The sequence below is a fragment of the Callorhinus ursinus genome, unplaced genomic scaffold (genome assembly GCF_003265705.2).
Source record: "Callorhinus ursinus isolate GAN/ISIS: 27379988/994484 unplaced genomic scaffold, GSC_fseal_2.0 scaffold4, whole genome shotgun sequence".
Taxonomy (NCBI): domain Eukaryota; kingdom Metazoa; phylum Chordata; class Mammalia; order Carnivora; family Otariidae; genus Callorhinus; species Callorhinus ursinus.
The window spans coordinates 122134216-122153398 of NW_027397066.1; the positions used below are offsets into that span (position 1 = coordinate 122134216).

At 41.2% G+C, this 19183-nt stretch overlaps 1 protein-coding gene across 8 annotated transcripts in view; it reads right to left on the minus strand.

Moving 5' to 3' along the window:
- SLC10A7 (solute carrier family 10 member 7) overlaps positions 1 to 19183 on the minus strand; it is a 283656-nt gene that overhangs the window by 37563 nt on the left and 226910 nt on the right. For all 8 annotated transcript variants that reach the window (XM_073892325.1, XM_073892323.1, XM_073892322.1 and 5 more), the window contains one exon: positions 16623 to 16696. In XM_073892325.1, the coding sequence (XP_073748426.1) occupies positions 16623 to 16696 (74 nt within the window). The remainder of the gene's footprint in view (positions 1 to 16622; positions 16697 to 19183) is intronic.

The following is a 19183-nucleotide window of genomic DNA, read 5'->3' on the forward strand; positions in this document are numbered from 1 at the left end:
TTAGTGAGGCAGAATACAGACTGTAGAAGATAGTTACGCAGGGCTTGCTCTGGGTCAGGCAGCATTTGGAGTGTGCAAACATCAGTTCGTTCCCTCCTCATGTCTACAGTGTGCGTAAAACTTCCATTCTTACCTCCATTTCTCAGATGAGGAACCTGAGGTAGCAGTCAGGACCAATTTCCCCAAGGCCAGGTACAGCTAGTGACCGGAGGGAGCTGGATGTGCATACAGACTGGCTCCAGCATCCGTGGTCTTCAGCCAGAATTCTGGGCCTGCAATGCCTGAATGCTAATTTGTCACAGTGCCGAGGGACCCCAGAAGAAAAGAGATGCTTGATAATATTAACACCAAAAACAGAGGGGGGGAAACCTAAGAAAAATAATATTTACACAAGAAAAGTCTGAAAGGAAAAGAGAGGGACTCCTTTCAACACAGGTGCTTATGTGGCCGGCCTTTTACCTGCTTCAGATAAAAGGTGGTTTTATGACCATTTTTGGCCCATTAGGAAAATACTAAAGATGGGGTTTTAGTCTTCAGTTACCCGGGCTGTAAGCCCATCACTTTGCTGAAAGTTTTACGTAAATAAAGATGCAAGACAAGACCAAAATGAGCAGCTGGTGTTATTTCTGTTTTGAAACAGGTACGTTCTGATTGGAAAAGACATTTAATGAATGGCCTGAGCTGGCTCACCAGATGCTGACAATGAAACATTTAACTCTACCAATTGAAGGTTTCTGCCTCAGAAGATTAGGTACACCTTCACCTGTCTGACAGCGTTGTAGGAGTAATTAGCAAGCAGGGAATTCCAGAATGAATTAAAGAACTGAGCCACGGGGGCTTCATTCAAATGCTGGCTGTGTCTTCCAGGAGGGGGTCACCATATTTATGGAGACGAGGTGGGCAGGAAGTAGATTGAGATTACTTTTTTTTCCTTTACTAGGCTGTGAAGGAAGAGTCTTTTGTCTTCTTAAGAGAAAATCTGGCTAATATTCATGCTCACAGGATGTGAAAACATCAAAAAATAGACAGAGACTTTCATATGACAAAAATAACACGAGGTCATCAAATACGTTTAACATGGTCACCAATACGGAACTGGCCCCTGGCTCAGAACAGAACTCACTGAACTCTGGCTCTGGAAAGCCTTGTTTAATTTTACAGAATTTATTTAGATATGTTTTTATATAAATGAAGAAAAACACTGAAATCTTTTCAGTCCAAGGCAAAGAGAAGCTGACGGATAGGACATGTGCTTTCACGGATTCTGGCACAGCTTCCACCCTCTAAACTTAGTGCTCCCTAAAATTTTGCACTGGAGATCCTCTTACTAGTGGATAGTGGGACTTCTGGAAGGCTTCCAAGTCCAAGTGGTAAATGTGAGTAAGCTGTGACACAAATGCACGGTATTTTTTTTTAATATACATTTTTTGTCTTGTCAACATGGCCATTTAATCACCCTCTGGCAGTAATTTTCTTCTTGATGGTACCATGTTTATGATGAACATCAACCTCAGAAGAGCTGCCTCCTGACACAAAAGAATGAGGCAGTTTTGATTTGGGGATTAAAAGTCAGGGCTGTTTATCCTTAAATCCATCTGTTTTATTTTTTTAAAGATTTATTTATTTATTTGAGCGACAGAGAAAAAGAGAGAGCACGCAGGGGGTAAGGGGGAGAGGGAGAGAGAGAATCTCAAGCAGACTCCCCTATAAGCACGGACCCTGATGCACAGCTTGACCTCAAGACCCATGAGATCATAACATGAGCGAAAATCACAAGTCGGACACTCAACCAACTGAGCCACCCAGGCCCCCCTAAATCCATCTGTTTTAAAAAGGTTGACCGAGGTTTCTGTGGTTTAACTTGGCTAGGTGATATCCTACTAACCCCCTCCCGCCCTTTATTTATTCTGAATGATATAAAAATTGGGGAGTTAAGGCCTCATTTAGAAGGCTTTTAGGCAGAGGAAGAAATTAAGAAAGACCTGGGAGCCATTTCTGGAAATAATGATGTTTTTCTAATTCCCTCCGTTTTCCTTGACCTCTGAGTACTTCACATATCTAAGAGAACTGTGTTTTTGGGACGCCTGGGTGGGTTAAGTGTCTGCCTTCGGCTCAGGTCATGATCCTGGGGTCCTGGGATCGAGTTCCGTATCAGGCTCCTTGCTCAGCGGGGTGTCTCCCTCTCCCTCTGCCTGTCGCTCCCCCTGCTTGTGCTCTCTCTCTCTCTGACAAATAAATGAATAGAATCTTAAAAAAAAAAAAAAGAAAGAAAAGAACTGCGGTTTTTCACAAGTCAGTACAAATGGCCACTTTTATCAACAAATGAGTAGGCATAATCCTATGTTGCAGTCTTTCTGGAACACAATAGTGCATAAATGCACATCAACACAGAACGCAGTCCTACTACAGCGGTTCTTGGCCCCAGCTACACCTCACAATCACCTGGGTGGCTTTTAGAAAGTCTCTATCCTGAGGGAATTGGAGTTAATAGCTGTGGGCAGAAGTTGGGGCATCATGGTTATTGGACGGCTCCCAGGTGATTCTAATGTGAGCTGGGCTGAGAAGCCAGGTCTGGTAAGAAGGGGGAGCAAGAGGACTCTCTGGAGGATTCTGGAGGGAGACAGACGGGCCCGTGTGCCGGCTCTGCTGTTTTCCCACTGTGTGCACTGGGGTGAGCTATCTGACCTCACGGAAGCAGAGTTTTCTCCTCTGGACGGTGGGATCGGTAACGGCTACCGGGCAAGACTGTTGTGAAGCTTACCTGAGATAAGAAGGCAACGTATGTGCTTAACCCAGTGCCTAGCATGTAGTAGGCACCACACGAACATGAGAGCCTGCTCCTTTTAAGGTTTCAACGTGTCTTCGCATCTACTTTTCTGATTTAATGTTTGCCTCAGCCTTAGGAGGCAGGAGAAAAAATACAGGCCTGCAAGTTTGGATGTCAATATGTCTGCCTGATTTAGAATTTCATATCATTTTATTATCAAAATAATTTCATCTCCTCTCTAACCTCTGCAGCGCCTCAGGGCTCGGTCCTCGGAGCCCCTTTCTCCTCTGTCTCCATGCTCCTTAGTGATCTCATCCAGTGTGTGAGCTTAAAATAACCTCTATATGATGAAAACTCCAGACTCACAGGGCCAGCTCTCCACTGGATGTTGAGAAGACATCTCAAACTTAGCATGCTGAAAACGGAACACTTGACCTGCCCCCACATCCTTCTCTTCCACCACCAAAATCTGTTTCTTTGCCATCTTCCCTAATCCAGTAAATGGCGACTCCGTTTTTCCAGCCCCTCAGGCCAAACACCTTGGAATATCTTTAATTCCCGTTTTCCTTACAAGCACATCTAGTTTATCAGGAAGTCCTATAGCTCCGTGGTCAGAATATGTCCAGAATCCAACACCACTTCTACCACTATTACCTTTGACCTTAAACTCCTGTCTGGATGGAAGCTTCAGAACTGGCCGTCCTGTTTCTCACTGCTGTACCCCTCCACGCATCCAGCCCCAGGAGCCACAGGGATCCTTTCAAAGTGGACGTTGGATCTTACCACTAGTCTACTCAACCTTCCAGTGGCTTCCCCTCTCATTCTGAGTAAAAGGTTAAGTCCTTATAATGGCCAACAAGGCCTTCCATGGTCTCACTCACCCCTCTCCCATTACCTCGCGCCACGTCTCCTGCAGCACCCTCCCTCCCTCATTCCCTTCCCAGAATACCGGCCCCTTCCTCGTCCTCCAACTGGCCAAGCACAGCGTTGCCTCCGGTCCTTCGCCCTCACTGCCCCCTCCACTTGGAATGTCCTTGCCCTAAACACCCACAAGGCTTGCTCCCTGCGTCCTTCCGGTCTTTGATCCAATGGCCCCTTTAAGCCTAAAACTTTCCCACCTCCACCCTGGCACTCCTATTCTCCTTACTCTCCTTCCTGTAATAACAATTCTCCCTTTCTGTATGACACTTACCATCACCAGATGGTTGTATGTTTAACTGTTTGTCTGTTTAATCCTACTGGAAAGGAACTAGATAAGGGCAAGAACTTTTTTGTACTTTGTTCACTGCTGTAGCCCATGGGGCCTGGAACAGGGCCTGGCATACGGTAGGCACTAAATAAACACTTGGTGAGTGAATGAATGGATCAAGGAGATTGTGTTTTAAAAGCATCTTTTCATTGGCACGAGCGCTTCCTGTTTGGTTTTGCACTCACTGTCAGTGCAGAAGGGTTTTTTTTTTTGTATTAATATTTAGGAAGTTCGCTCTAGCGGTACGAGAGTACTAGTACTAGAGGAGACTAGTTGTAGTACAGAGAGCACTAGTACACAGAGCAAACGTGCAGCAAAGGCAGCTCTGGGAAGTGCCACGGCTACACTATCATGACCGTGCTCGGCTTCAGGAGAGATGACATTCCAAATGAGCTGGCTTCCAGGGACCCAGAGATCTTTTTTTAAAAAAAGATTTTATTTATTTATTTGACAGAGAGAGACACAGTGAGGGAGGGAACACAAGCAGGGAGAGTGGGAGAGGGAGAAGCAGGCTTCCTGCTGAACAGTGAGCCCGATGCGGGGCTCGATCCCAGGACCCTGGGATCATGACCTGAGCCAAAGGCAGACGCTTAACTGACTGAGCCACCCAGGCGCCCCTTCCAGGGACCCAGAGATCTTTTGAGTTGTGTCCAATTTTATAACTCCACTTGCCCCGACAGTAACTTGTCAAAAACCTACCGAGTACCCCGTGGCTTTAAAAAGTGGGCAGCTACCTTTAATTTCTGGCTGGAGTTGTGTGGATGGGGACTGTAGATGCGGACAAGGAGGCGGTGGGTGTCCCCCTCGTTTTGCAGCTGCAGGCTCATTTATTCTTTGCTGTAAAGAGGCATGGAGCTGGCTGTCATTAAATACATGCAAGTGGGTTTATAGTGTCTGGTTCAATTAAGGGAACTTCTGGGAAGAGATGCAACCAAATAATTGGAGAGACACAACTCTGAAATGACAACTGCTATTCACAGGCCTCTGTTTGCGAGTGGAGACGGAGAGATATGAACTTCAAGCGAATGAGATCTCCTGGGTGAGGGTCTTCACTTCAAACACAGTAAACAACTGTTGTTCTGTGATGCACATTTTAGTACTGCTACAGGCAAACTTTCTAAATATTCATAATAATAAAGACCAAACCCCTCTGCAACCGGCAGCGAGTGCAGAGCTAGCGGGAAGCGCTGCGAGATGGGCTGTTGTCGGCTCTCCTGGACATGGCGAAGCCTTCATCAGTAAGGACCAGCCCCCAAACACCACAACGTGCTCCTCTCCCTTCTCGTGGCATTTCCCTTTCAGAAGCATGGAGTGTATGTGACTTTGGGTGCATTACTGATTATTAATGTGTAAAACTGATCTCTGTAGAGCTACCGCTAACTATGATGGGGTGGTTTTTACTTTGAAGTAAATATGAAACTCAGGAAGTGCAAGTCTGCACTAACTTAATGCCACTAAGAGTTGACATTTGAAGCACACAGTTTAAGGACTTCGTATATAGTTCGAGGTGCCACCGTGAGCCAAGCTCGGCTGCAGTGAAGCTGGTGCCAGTAAACACCGGCTCCTCTTGCTCCTGCCCTGTCATTGAGGCTGAACGAGCGGCGGACAGCTAACACACCCTTCTTAGAAATTTCTAGAAGCCTGGGTGGTGTGATGGGAAGGACCTGGTCCTTGATGTCAGAGACCTGGGTTTAAATCCTGACCACGCCATCTACCAGCTATATGGTCAGGCAATCTAACCCTAATACACCTCAGTTTCCACATCTGCTCAAAATGAGGTTAAAATAACTGTCTCAAAGGGGAGTTGGAGGTGTTAGTGAGGCAGTGCTTGTCAAGCACCTAGGACGGCACCTGGCACAGATGCTGGCAACTAGGATTATGATTCTGGTTAGAAATAGCATCATGACATAGTATTATGGGGCTCAGATTTAGTCCTTTACAGGACTGAGCAGAAAGGGGCTTGCTACTGAAATCATCCAGGGTGAGATCTGAAGCATTCCTAAAACTTTTGAGAATGGTGACTGCTGAAGACTGCCACGGGGACTGAAACCTCCTTGGTAGGGTGCTGCCAAAACTCCCCTGGCCTTCATCTGTCTACAACTTCTGGGTAAGTGCTTATGGTTCTATTTGGGTTGCTGTCCCTTTCAGAGTGCTGACTTCTGGAAAGTGGTGATTTTATCTTGTGTTTCTTTTCTTTTCTTTTCTTTCTTTCTTTTTTAATTTTAATTTTATTTTTTAAAAATGTTTATTTATTTATTTCTGAGAGAGAGAGAGACAGAGTGTGAGTGTATGATGGGGAGGGGAGGGAGGGGCAGAGGGAGAGAGACAAGCTGACTCCCCGCTGAGACAGGCTTGATCCCAGGACCCTGAGATCATGACCTGAACTGAAATCAAGAGTTGGAGGCTTCACTGACTGAGCCACCCAGGGGTCCCTTTTCTTTTTCAAAAATCTTTTCTTTCTTTTTCAAAAATCTGTCCACAGTATCGATTGTATTTTAAGATCTTCTGGGAAAAATCATATATATTTCCTTTCATGAAGGGACTTATATAAGGACAACTTTCAAATACCAGGCATGCTGAAATTATTTTAAATATACTTAAACTTTACTCTCAGCTTGAAAAAGAAAGCTTCACTTTTGGAGAGACTGCTAGGGATGATGGGCAGGCACTAAGTGAATGGCTTTCCTTTGATCGGGTTATGCCTTGTGAAATACTGGCATACTTCCATATCCAAATGCTGTGGTTTAACCACACTGATGCAAAGGGAACTCAAAAGACCTTTGAAGTTAGGCACAAATATAGATATAGGTTAGAAAAACAGGAGCAAGTTTTTATTCTTCCTAGACACAACCACAGTATCACATACTGAAGCCGTGGAAAGAGGAGGTGAATGATTTGGAGAAATCGGAGTTCAAGCCTACTGAGTTGTTTTAAAAATTTTATTGTTTATCTTTTTATGCTACTTTGTTGTATGTCATGAGCATCTATGTCCTAAATATCTCCTTTTGGCTAAAAATGAGATAAAAAGTATCCACATCATGGCCAGACTAAAGTTAAACAAACAAACAAACAAACAAAAAACAAAAAAAAAAAACAACACCCCAAACCAACCAAGCCAAGTTGACCCAGACTAGTTTCCATTATCATAAAAAAGCACTTACACAAAACTTGCCTGAATGCTCTGCTAGGTCAAAAGCTTCCCTAAAGACCTGGGTGGGTGAGCTACCATCTCTGGAAATCGGGATGTGATTCTGGACGCATGTATTATGGTGGCTCTAAACTTTCAGGTGCATAATACTGTTTATTGGTATGTTTCAAAAATCAGACTCCAGGGTCTTATTCTTAAAAATTCTGAATCAGATGAGGTCCAATAATCTCCTTTTTTTTTTCCTTTAAAGGAAGTAATTTGCTGTAATTTAGAGGGCCACCCTTGGGGAAATGTTGATCTTAAGGTACCCCTCTTAAGGCTCAAGATTCTAAAGCTGAATACCTTTCAAAATCAGAATTTTTTTCTTTTTTTCACCACCATAAATCAGAGAATTATTGAATGTTAGAATGAGAAGGGCCCCAGAGATCATTTAGTCTAAATTTTTCATAGCTAGTGAGCCACAGGACTGATACTAGAGCACAAGACTTTCTGAAGAACTCCCATGACAGCTCAGCACAGTGGCTAAAAGCCAGCCTGGTGTAAGTTCTGGCTCTGCCACCTGGGTTATGTGACTTGGGCAAGTTGCTTATCATTTAGGAACCTCACTTTCCTTATCCGAGGTGATTGTGGGAGTGATGTGAGCTGGTGTGTGTAAGGACTGTTTGGAGGTGACTACACACCAGGGTGGTCATGCATAAGTTTCAGATTCTTTCAGGCAGATAATGCGTAGTGGCCAAAGAAAGAATTTTATGGTAGGTGAAGGTGAGCCACACCCCCACCAGCTGGCTAGCAGGTTTGAATGAAAAAGCAAGCTGCCACACATATGGATATTTTTAACTTAACACATATTAGTAAGTCACACACAAAATAGTTTACACAACCTATCCTGTCAACTCTGCCCTTTCCAGTGCTCTCACTAGCCCCTTGCATGTGATCTCTCAAAGCACACATAGCAACAGTCCAGAGCAGGATTTCTGTGACCCTTAACAGTCAGCCTCAGGCGACCACAAATCCTCCTAATAGCAGCAGGGCACAAAACCATGTAGGGATGAGCCTCCAGCACAGCCCTGGCGATTTTGGATTCAAGCCACTGGATTTGCTAGATTTGCTAGATTCTTTGTAGCAAGTAGGAAGTGTCTCTATAGTTTTCAGGCAGTCTACTGATCAGTGAGAGTCCATTTATTACATGCAAAGTAACAAGTCAGTAATTTCATCAATAAAAACCTATTTCAGAATTCATTATGCTGATGAGCAAAATCTCTGGTTGACAGAGATACAGATAACAAAAGCATTTGTTGGGGCTGCCTCTGGAGTATTTCCTCTCCTTAAATAGTAGCTGAACACTCGGGTAAGAATTTTCCATTAGAGCAACTGCGGCCGCTCCTACTGCTGAACTCTAACCTAACTAGTTAGTACACACATACATGATGCCACGCTGTGAACGTGAAAGTATTTTCAAGTAAATTACTTCATGTAACAAACACACAGCACAGTGTTTGCCTATTAAGTACCCAATTATGGTTAGCTGTTAGCATTATTCCTACTACTATTAAAAACATAATGAATAGAGACACAATTAAAAAATAAATAAAATGTATAGAAACCCTGTAATATAAGCTGCATTAATAAAAACTAAATGCAGGTGATCTTATATTACTGCAAATCAAGAACTGTTCAGAGTTTTAATTTAGCTCTGGCTCCTACATGGTATCAGAAATTTGGGTTAAAGTTTGATTTAAAAAAAGACAGTAGAAGCTAAAGCCTACATCTCACCAAGCAGGTATAAGGTAATACTTCTCAGACCTTGGATTATGACCCATTAAATGAGCTACAAATCAATTTAATGGGTTTTATCTACCACTTGGATAGGATATGGAATGTATCATATAAAGTAAGAGAGAATGTTATTTTGTAAAACTTTTACACGCAAGCAGTGTGTACTGGATCACACCGTAAAATATATTTCTAACTGTTGGTTGTAGTTAAAAACATTTGACAGTCTATGGCATAGGAAACATGAAGGAGGAGCAGAAACATGTGGGTATCAGGGCACTGATCTTCCAGATGAACATCTCCTGGCATATCATTAAGATTAATGGTATTTGAGGGTCAGGGTAATAAAACCAAAAACCAAAGAGGGTTTATTATCTTTAATTTCAGACTTGCTGCCTAGAACTTGGGAAGTTCCTAAATTCTTATTACAATAGCCTAGATACACTAGAAATGATTTTCAGACACCAAATTCAGAATCAAAATTTCAAAACAAAATAAACCCCAAACGTCTGAAGAACTTAAGTGTACTACTTTGAGAACTTACATTTCTTTCTTTCTTTATATGGATCAGAAAACGGTACAAAATGACAGATACTTCCTCATTTTTCTTCAGCATAGTAGTAAAATCTATTGTCTATAATTTCAGTGGCATCTTTAAGAATCTGTTAAATTGCAGAGGTCCCCAAACTGCCTTTCCTTACACAACTGTAACTGCAGCAGCAAACGGTAGGACAGAAATATATTTATGGCTATGGCCCACACACAAACTTCTATTTTTTGTCTCTACTCTGGATTTCTATTTCCATTTTAACAGTTTATTGTCAGACAGCACTACGGCTCTTAGTTTGCTAGAAAAGAGTGAAGACAGTGAAGCCTCATGAAAGGTAAAGGTTGGTTCATCAAGACTCACTTTAAATAGAATATAGAATATAATTTTTTTTGGCTATTATGTCTCGAAATCTTTTTATTTATTTTTAACTTTTTATTTAAATTCAATTTAGTTAACACATAGTTAATTATTAGTTTCAGGGGTAGAATTTAGTGATTCATCAGTTGCATATAACACCCAGTGCTCATTACATCAACTGACCTTCTTAATTACCCATCATCCAATTACCCCATTCTCCCCACCCACCTCCCCTCCAGCAACCCTCAGTTTGTTTCTTATAGTTAAGAGTCTCTTATGGTTTGCCCCCCTCTTTGTTTTACACTGTTGGTGGGAGTGCAAACTGGTGCAACCACCTAGAAAACAGTATGGAGTTTCCTCAAAAAGTTAAAAACAGAACTGCCCTACAACCCAGCAATTGTACTACTATGTATTTACCCAAAGGATACAAACAAAGTGATCCAAAGGGGAACATGCACCCCAATGTTTATAGCAGCAACATCCACAATAGCCAAACTATGGAAAGAGCCCAGATGTCCATTGACAAATGAATGGATAAAGAAGATGTACACATGCACATACGTGCGCGTGCGCACGCACGCGCGCACACACACACACGCACACAGACACACAGGAATATTACTCAGCCATCAAAAAGAATGAAATTGTGCCATTTGCAAAGATGTGGATGGAACTAGAAGGTATTATGCTAAGTGAAATAAGTCAGTTGGAGAAAGACAAACACAATATGATCTCACTCATATGTGGAATTAAAGAAACAAAACAGATGAACATAGGGAAGGACAGAGTACAACTTTTTGTTATTAAAGAAGGTAGAAGGAATGACTGCCAGTTTATGACTGGGCCACATAGAAATATGTGCTTATGGGAACAATTATAGATGTTAAGTATTTTTAAACTGTTTTATAACTAGCAATGTCATCAGAAGTGATTTTCTTTTTTAAACAACTAATAAAATACTTCAAACTCACACTGAGATTGCACATTCACAATATTTTGAAGTGTGAAGCATATTCACAATATAATGAAGACTTCTGGTCTTCAAAGTGCTTTTGTACCTTATTATCCAATGCAGTTCTGGAAGTTAGGAGGCTGGGAATCCAGTCTCTATTAGTTATATGATAAGTTTGTAAATTTCTTCCAGGCTTTCATTTCTTTGTAGGCAAAATAAGATAATTACTGATCTGCTAATATTCAAGGTTTTCGGGTTATATGGTTTAATGAGCTCATGGCTTTAAAAAGCGCTTCCCAATTGTGGAGCAGTTTTATTAAGACAATAGTCTCTATATGCCAAAGAGAATTACAGATAAACTTTAGGGGAAAAGAGCCACAGAAATGCAAACTTTCCTATTTCAATCCCATTTCCTCTTAAGAAAATAATGCAGATGTTATTAAATGATCTTTTCAGTCCCAGTTACAGGTAGTCCTGTCGCATTCTCAAATAGCTTCCAAGTAAAACTGAAAATAGAATCCTTTGCAGATTCTGTTTCTCTGATGAAACTCTTTGGAGTATGAAGGTATTTTTTAACCTCTTTTGGAGAAGCAAGAGCTGTATTTCCTTTCCTGTAATATTGTCACGTTATTTACCTAACTGTTCACAAACTCTTTTCTCTTGCATGCATGGCGGGGAAACTGTTATCATAGAGAACATAAGTGTCAGTCACTGAGCACAGACTCACAGAAACTTAAGCCTGGGAGGAATGTCATGTGTCATCTTGCCCAGCTTCTCATTTTACAGATGAGGAAACTGAGGCCCACAGCAGTTACATGATCTCTTTCAGCTTTTGGTGAGAGAATTGGAACTTGCATCCAGGCTAGAATCAGGGATGTGTTCTTCCCACTCTTTGCAGAATCCCATGCCTTACCAAAAAGGTATATTCTTTTTGCTTAGCACATAGTTTCTTGTCACAACTCAGCTGTGTGGCTGCCACCATAGCCTCATAATGAAGGATAAACAGCATGAGGGAATACCTGCCTTGATTCGCCTTTGTACGTGGTGTCTACAAATGGTAAGACATACGGTGGACTTTTAATAAGCATCGATCATGATACTCTAAAATTTCAATAGCATTATTCCAATTCAGACCTGCTTTTGGAAAGAAGAAACGACTGAGAATCTCACAGTTGACTGCCAATTGTCAGCTGTCATGTTATGAGAGTGTGTGCTTTCATTGTGCTATTTAAAAACACCACATGGGGCACCTGGGTGGCTCAGTCAGTTAAGCGTCTGCCTTCAGCTCAGGTCATGACCCCAGGGTCCTGGGATCGAGCCCCACGTCGGGGGGGGCTTCCCCCTGCTCGGTGGGAAGCCTGCTTCTCCCTCTCCCACCACTCACCTCTGCTTGTGTTCCTTCTCTCACTGTCACTCTCTTTGTCAAATATATAAATAAAAATCTTAAAAAAAATAAAAATAAAAAAATAAAAACATCATAAACGAACATAAACATACACTTAAGGACCTCAAACATCCTGAAACATTCTCTTTCTTGGCGTTGTGAGAATGTTTTTTACGTACATCGGAACTCTAGATAAGCAAAGTGATTTGAATACTCAAGAGAAAACGATAAATAAAATAAAAGTAAAATACTAATTCCACACAGTGTCTTGGATTCAATTTCTTTCTTGATGAGATCTATTGACTGACTGTGGACTGAGCCATTGTGAACCAGGGTGCAAGCTGTTCTTCAATCTCTGCTATGTAAAATATCTTGTCATTTGATGACACAGATTATTATTATACAAAAATCAGCATCAAACTAGAGAAGAATCTGGGAGAGTTCATGGCTTTTACGGCAATCCACAGCAAGTGATGCCGTCTTGACAAAATATAAAATTACCTCCAACCCTGAGTTGAAGCTCTAGGAGAGCAGCAAACAAGCCCTGTAGTATTGTTTTAGATGAAGCACAGTGATAGCTCTGTGCTTCCTTCAGGCCTCCTCTTTCTTCCTGAACGAACTCCAGGGAATGGCATCATGTCAGACTTTCCAGATGGATTATGTGAAGCCATAGCTCAATGTCATTTTCAATAGGAAGCCTCATAATTAAAGGTCAAATAGTCACTTCATCTGCAATCAATCAATAGAAAAAGTACTAATACGAAGAACTAATCAATCAATGGCAAATGCACTAATAAAAGCAATGAATCAAATTCAGCATCTGTGTAGATGCAAGTACACGGAAGAGATTGAGACAGGGCAAAAGCACGAACAATAAAATAAACTGAAGTGTGTGTACAAGAGAATATTCAGAAGGCTTCTCAAGCGAGTTTTCATCTTTGCTTCATTAGTTACCTGGGTACCACTTGGCCTACAATGATTTATTCTTGAATACAAATACTGTATATAATAATGAATGGTATTTCATAAGGCTTACTTAATGTATTCTATTGGAGGTGTGACATACATGCGCATGTGTTTATTGTGTGTGTAAAAAATCACTAGAAGAAATATTTTGATAGTGATCTCAAAAGGGTTAGATATTTTTTCTAAATTCCAAAGAGATATATTATAATCCATTGCATTTCATCTTTGTGTGAGAGGTGAGAGATAGTAGAACTCTGAGTGATATTATCTGAAATATGTTCCCTGCTTTCTGGAATGTGAATTTTTCGCACTTAGCGTGATGTTCTTTCATTTCCATGCAGACAAGAGTTCCCTTAGGATAATTATTGGCTTGTAGCTCAGGCGACTGTCATGGCACATCCTCTATACCAGGGATGTCAGGTCACCAGGAGAGGAGAGCACGCTTTGCATTTTGTGAAAATGGATACAGTGAAATTATAGGGCTTGCCAATACCATTCTAGTGATGTTGAGCCAAACACCCCTTGCTACAGGTAGAAATAAGGGTGCTGCTGGAACAAGGGCAGTGCATGTCACCTCACTGAGATAAGTAGCAAAGAGGTCATATTTATAAATGCTACCTGGGAGCCTGCAGGAAGGAAGTCAGGTATGATCAAGGCAATGATAGACTAGTCAGGTTGGAAGTAAAATTCCCGAATCTAAGAGCTAAGGAAACTGAAGCCTGGGGATGTCTCAGTGGAAGAGTGAGGACAAGTATTTAGGTCTTACAATTCTAAGAGTGCTCACGGCTATCATGTTATGAAAATAACTAAGGATTTAGACTCTACGGTTACTTAGATTCCACGGTAGTACCTTATTGGAGGATCTAAGATCTATTTCACGGGAGAACACTGTAAAAACAAAGTACATAAGCAGACAAAAGTCAAGTTAACTCAACCCTTTTTAGCAAAACAGCTACCTCTGACTGGTGTTCAGAGTCCCTGTTTGCCTGAAAATCAGGTTTCAGAAAGTGTCAAGAACAGAAGAATATTGCTTTGAGATTAAGAAAAAGAAAAACACAAAAAAGAAAAAGATCTAATGGGTAGGTATTTTACTTATAGAAAAGGAAAGAATACTGACGGTGCTGCAGTATGCTTCTTGGGTTGAGCAATTTGCTCAACACGGTCAGCTCCAGCACAGAAGAACATCGTAGAGAGACAAAACAGCCATTTCAGTTTTCCGAAAGCAAACCCCTGGGAGTGTCTGGGATTTAAAAGCCCATTGCATCTTAGGTCATGGGCTCATTTGATCTCTGGCTCTGGACACCTGAGGCACCTGGCAGCTCTTGCCTCTGGACCCCCTACCTTTATAAGAGGGCCTTAGCTTTTAGGAGACCTGGAGCACTAGACATTACAGCACAGCAACAGCACGGGGGTGCGGGGGGGGGCAGGTAGTGCAAGATGATTTCTTTGAAGTCAAAAATTAAACCACACCTATTACATGAAAATCTAGAGGACAAGGGGTCAGGGGACTGGAATCCTGGAAATGGTAACATAGTCATAACTAATAGAGTTACTGATAACTGATAACAACAGCTAGGCGGGCTACAGAATTTAGTCCCTATCAGTCTACACACAGTGCAATGATTGTATACATTCTGCCGGGTACTGACTACCTATTATGCACAAGTACTGTGCTGGGTACTTAACACATTTTATCTTTAATCTTAATAAACTTTATAAAGTGAGGATTATGCTACCCCATTTTACAGATGAGAAAGCTAAGGGTCAGGGAGGTTAAGTGATTTGTCCAGAGTCACAAAGTCAGGATTGGAATGTGGCTTCCAAAGCTCTCTCAACTTCGATTCAATGGTATTATGAAGAAAGCCTAACAGAAATACTGCAAGGTACAGACATTCAATACAGTTAACCCTTGAACAACATGGGTTTGAACCACATGGGTCCACTTATATGTGGATCCTTTTTTCGATAAACACGGTACAGGGCTGTAAATCTATTTTCTCTTCCTTATGATTTTTTTTTTTTAAAGATTTTATTTATTCATTTGACAGAGAGAGAGACAGCGAGAGCAGGAACACAAGCAGCGGGAGTGGGAGAGGGAGAGGGAGAAGCAGGCTCCCCGCAGAGCAGGGAGCCCGATGTGGGACTCGATCCCAGGACCCTGGGATCATGACCTGAGCCGAAGGCAGACGCTTAACAACTGAGCCACCCAGGCGCCCTTCCTTATGATTTTCTGAATAACATTTTCTTTTCTCTAACTGATTTTATTGTAAGAACACAGTACATACATACAACATACAAAATATGTGTTGGTTGACTGTTACCAGTAAGGCCTCTCATCAATAGTAGGCTATTGGTAGCTAAGTTTTTGGGGAGTCAAAAGTTATATATGGATTTTTGACTATGCAGGGGGGTGGTTCCCCTCAGCCCCAACCTGCATTATTCAAGGGTCAACTGTATGTTGTTTATTCAAATAAGCTGAAGCCCTAGATAGCAAGTGCTCCTTAAAGAGTCTGTCCAATTTCAAAATCATTTTCCAAACTTGGCAAGACTGACAACAGATTCTATCTAAACAAATATGCTTGGGGTTAGTGAAAACATTATGAAATGTCTTTGTTTTTTAGCTTACAGACTGAACTTCTTTAACATGACTAGACAGAGCAATGTCATGATTTTTCACTCTCTTAAGTAAGTCTCATGACAAAATGTAAAGAAATTTTTAATGCGAGTTTTTACCACAATGTGACAACTACCTCAAGGAGTTTGTGAATGATGTATATTTCAAGAAGTTCCTGATTACTTAATGACTTTTAATGACTAAAAGCATGGATTCAGATTCCCGGACAGGTTATTAGGATAATGCCACTACAATGGATAAAGCTTAGTAGAAAACAGCAGTTTTCTTCTTAATCTACTTTAGTCCATTAAATAAACACATATTTCACTTTAGGTGCTAATCAGATTAAATTAATGATAACTACATTGTGTTTCTTTATAGAAATAATATTCTGAAATGAACTTTAATGTCAGCATCAGATTAGAGTTAACAATATCTCTACCTTGCTCCAAGCTTCCAAAAAATAAGTTAACATTTTCCAGAGGCAACTCTAGAGCCTCCCAAAGCCAAGTTTTTGCCCATTCCTTTTTAGAAGTTCTCCACCCTTCTCCATCCCTGCCACCCCCTCCCCCGGCTTTTAATGTTCACATTCTACATTGAAACCCTTTGGTTGAACCAACTTTTGAAGGCCTAAATTTAACAGTGTGGGATTTAGCTTAATTTGTAATTATGTTTGTGATTCTCATAAAATAATGGTATTTAAAAGGAATGCCCCATCCTCATCTTGCTTTCGTTCTTTATCTAACAGAGTGGACAATACTCCATTCCATTTAATTTGAAGAGTTGCTTAAATTTCAAAATCATAAGATGTAACTGTCTGAAGATAATATGAAGCTGGTCTTTAACTCTGCGAATCACTTACCCAGTGTGAGGGATTTGTGTGTAGAACAGAAAATGATAGCCACAGTGTCCGCTGGTGTGAAACCCGAATTATTCCTAGGGGCAAAAAGAGTGTTTTACAAATACTTGTATAAAAAGCCTACTTAACACATCCTAAATCAAATGTAGTACCTACCTTCATGTTAACATCCTTTTGATCAATCCTGGTGACAGAAGTAATTCTATGCCCAAATGTAGAGAAGTGTCTGAATTTCTTTTTAGAGAATCATTTCCGAGTCATTTATCCATGAAGAAAATGTCTTAAAAATGTGTGAGGGACACTACTTCTCCCCACTTCCCCATGCTCCTCTCCCTATCCCCCATTCCTAACCTCTGGCAACCACCAAGCTGTTCAAAAAATTTTTCATTCCAAAATGTTCTGTGTGTGGAATGATACGGTACGTAACCTTTTGGGATCGGCTTTTTTCCCTCAGCATTGTTCCCTAGACATAACTCCAAGGTGCTGTGTGTATCAATAGTTTGTTACTTTTATTGCTAAATAGCATTCCGTGATATGTATGTATCATAATTTGTTTAACCATTCACCTATGGAAGGACAGCGGCACTGTATCTAGTTATTGGTTATTAAAAATAAAGTTCTTCTAAAAAAATGTGTGGTGAGGTCTCTGGCTTTGTGAAAATCATGCAGTGGGGGACCTGTGTTAGCAAAGTTAACTAGGCTATCACTTGATATTAATACCAGTGGCTTGAAAGAGTTAATGTATCTCCATAATTGCTTCCCTCAAGAAGCAGCCGACCTTTCTGGCAGCAAACACACCCTCTGGAGGAATACATGGTATGAACAAAGATTTAACATCACATGTTTCAGTAAAAATAACAAGTTTTCGTTCCTTGACCTCTTACTATGTATCAGATACTCCTCTAAGTTCTGTACATTTGAAGAGAACTATTCCATAAGGTAAGCGATACAATATCCCTATGTTATATCCAATATGTTAAGCATTAAAAAAAAACTCACTTAGCTAAAACCCATTAAGTGCCATGGGGGTCAGTACTGGTGAATTTCATATTCAGATTTTCTATTTTAGGACATAAAGATTTAGAGAACCAGGAGCCAAAAGGATTAGAAATGTTGTTGTTGTTAGTGTGCTTGATATGTTAGAAACTATTTCTTCCTACAGAATCAGGATTTGAAGTTACAGTGAGTCTATTCATTCCCTGCCCTGAGTTAGCAAATGGAAAACACGCCAGAACCTGATTCTGTATGTATAGTTGTGGATATAACAATCAATCCAATTTTTAAGGATCTCTAAAGAAAGTGATCCCATCGCTTTCCTTAGTAACCTCATCCTCACTATAACTTTCACTGGGAGAAAAATCTTCCCTAAATAGATCCACACATCCTGTTTTCTTTGTTATATATTCACTGGAGGGGAGAAGGGCCTCCTCCTCCTCATCATCCCCGTGTTAAGAGAATATGAAAATTGCCCTTTGGTCTTCTCTCCTCTGAAAAGTCATGTGTGCTCATGCTTCCTAACCAGTCTTACCTCCTGCTCTTTTTGGATAACAACTTCCCGAACAGTTTTTGGTGTCTCACCTCAAGGGAGGATTCTCATGGATACGTATCGCTTGAGTATAATAAGATTGCCTTACTGTTCCCACATTTTATCATCATATTTATATTGTGATATCATTTTTCCTTTTAAACACTGAACTACACGGCTGACATATTCCTTGATCCCTTTGTTCATTGTGTGTGTGTGTGTATGTGTGTGTGTGTATGTGTGTGTGTGTGTGTGTGTATGAGGGAGATTGAAAAAGACAGAAAAAAAGGGGGTTGGGAGGGTTATGGCACCAAAGAAAAGGATTATCTCAAGCTTGGTAAGGAATGCAGGATAATAATGGAGCACACAGAGAATGTTCTTGAAGGAAATAACCATCGAGCTGGCTTTAAAGGACAGGTTTAGACGTGGGTGGGTGTGTATTACAGGTAAGGGGCAATGAGACTGGTATCTGGGGGTGTAGGGGACAGTTGGCAAAGAGCAGACTCTTCAGGCTGACTTGAGTGCAGGGACGCTGGTTTGTGACCAGGAGTGTGGACGTGACAAGATGGGCTAAGGAGGTTGGGAGGAATAACCACCCAGTGCAGTATAAGAAAGACTGGTGATGATGAGGCTGGGCAGGAAGCAGAAAGCTGCCAGGGCTTGAAAAATCACAGTGAGGGCAGGGATGCTGGTAAGAGACATGAAGACAGAATTAAAAGAACTTGCCAAATGTTGACCTCTGTGAAATATTCCCTCCCAGCAGCTTAAGAGCACAGGCTTTGGGGGAAGACCCACCTGAATTTCAATCCAGACCATCCTTTTGCTTACATAGAAAATGGGGATAGTATATTAGGGGCGATTGTGAGGATAAATAGCATTGTTTGTTAAGAATTTGGCACATTGCAAATGTTTAACACAAGCTAGCTGATCTTTTTATTGTTACTGTTACTTTGACAGAGGAGGAAGAATGAAAGAGAAACGAGAAGCTTCGGGCACATAGCATTAAGAGCCGCACTAGGGCGTTAATGGAAATAGGGAA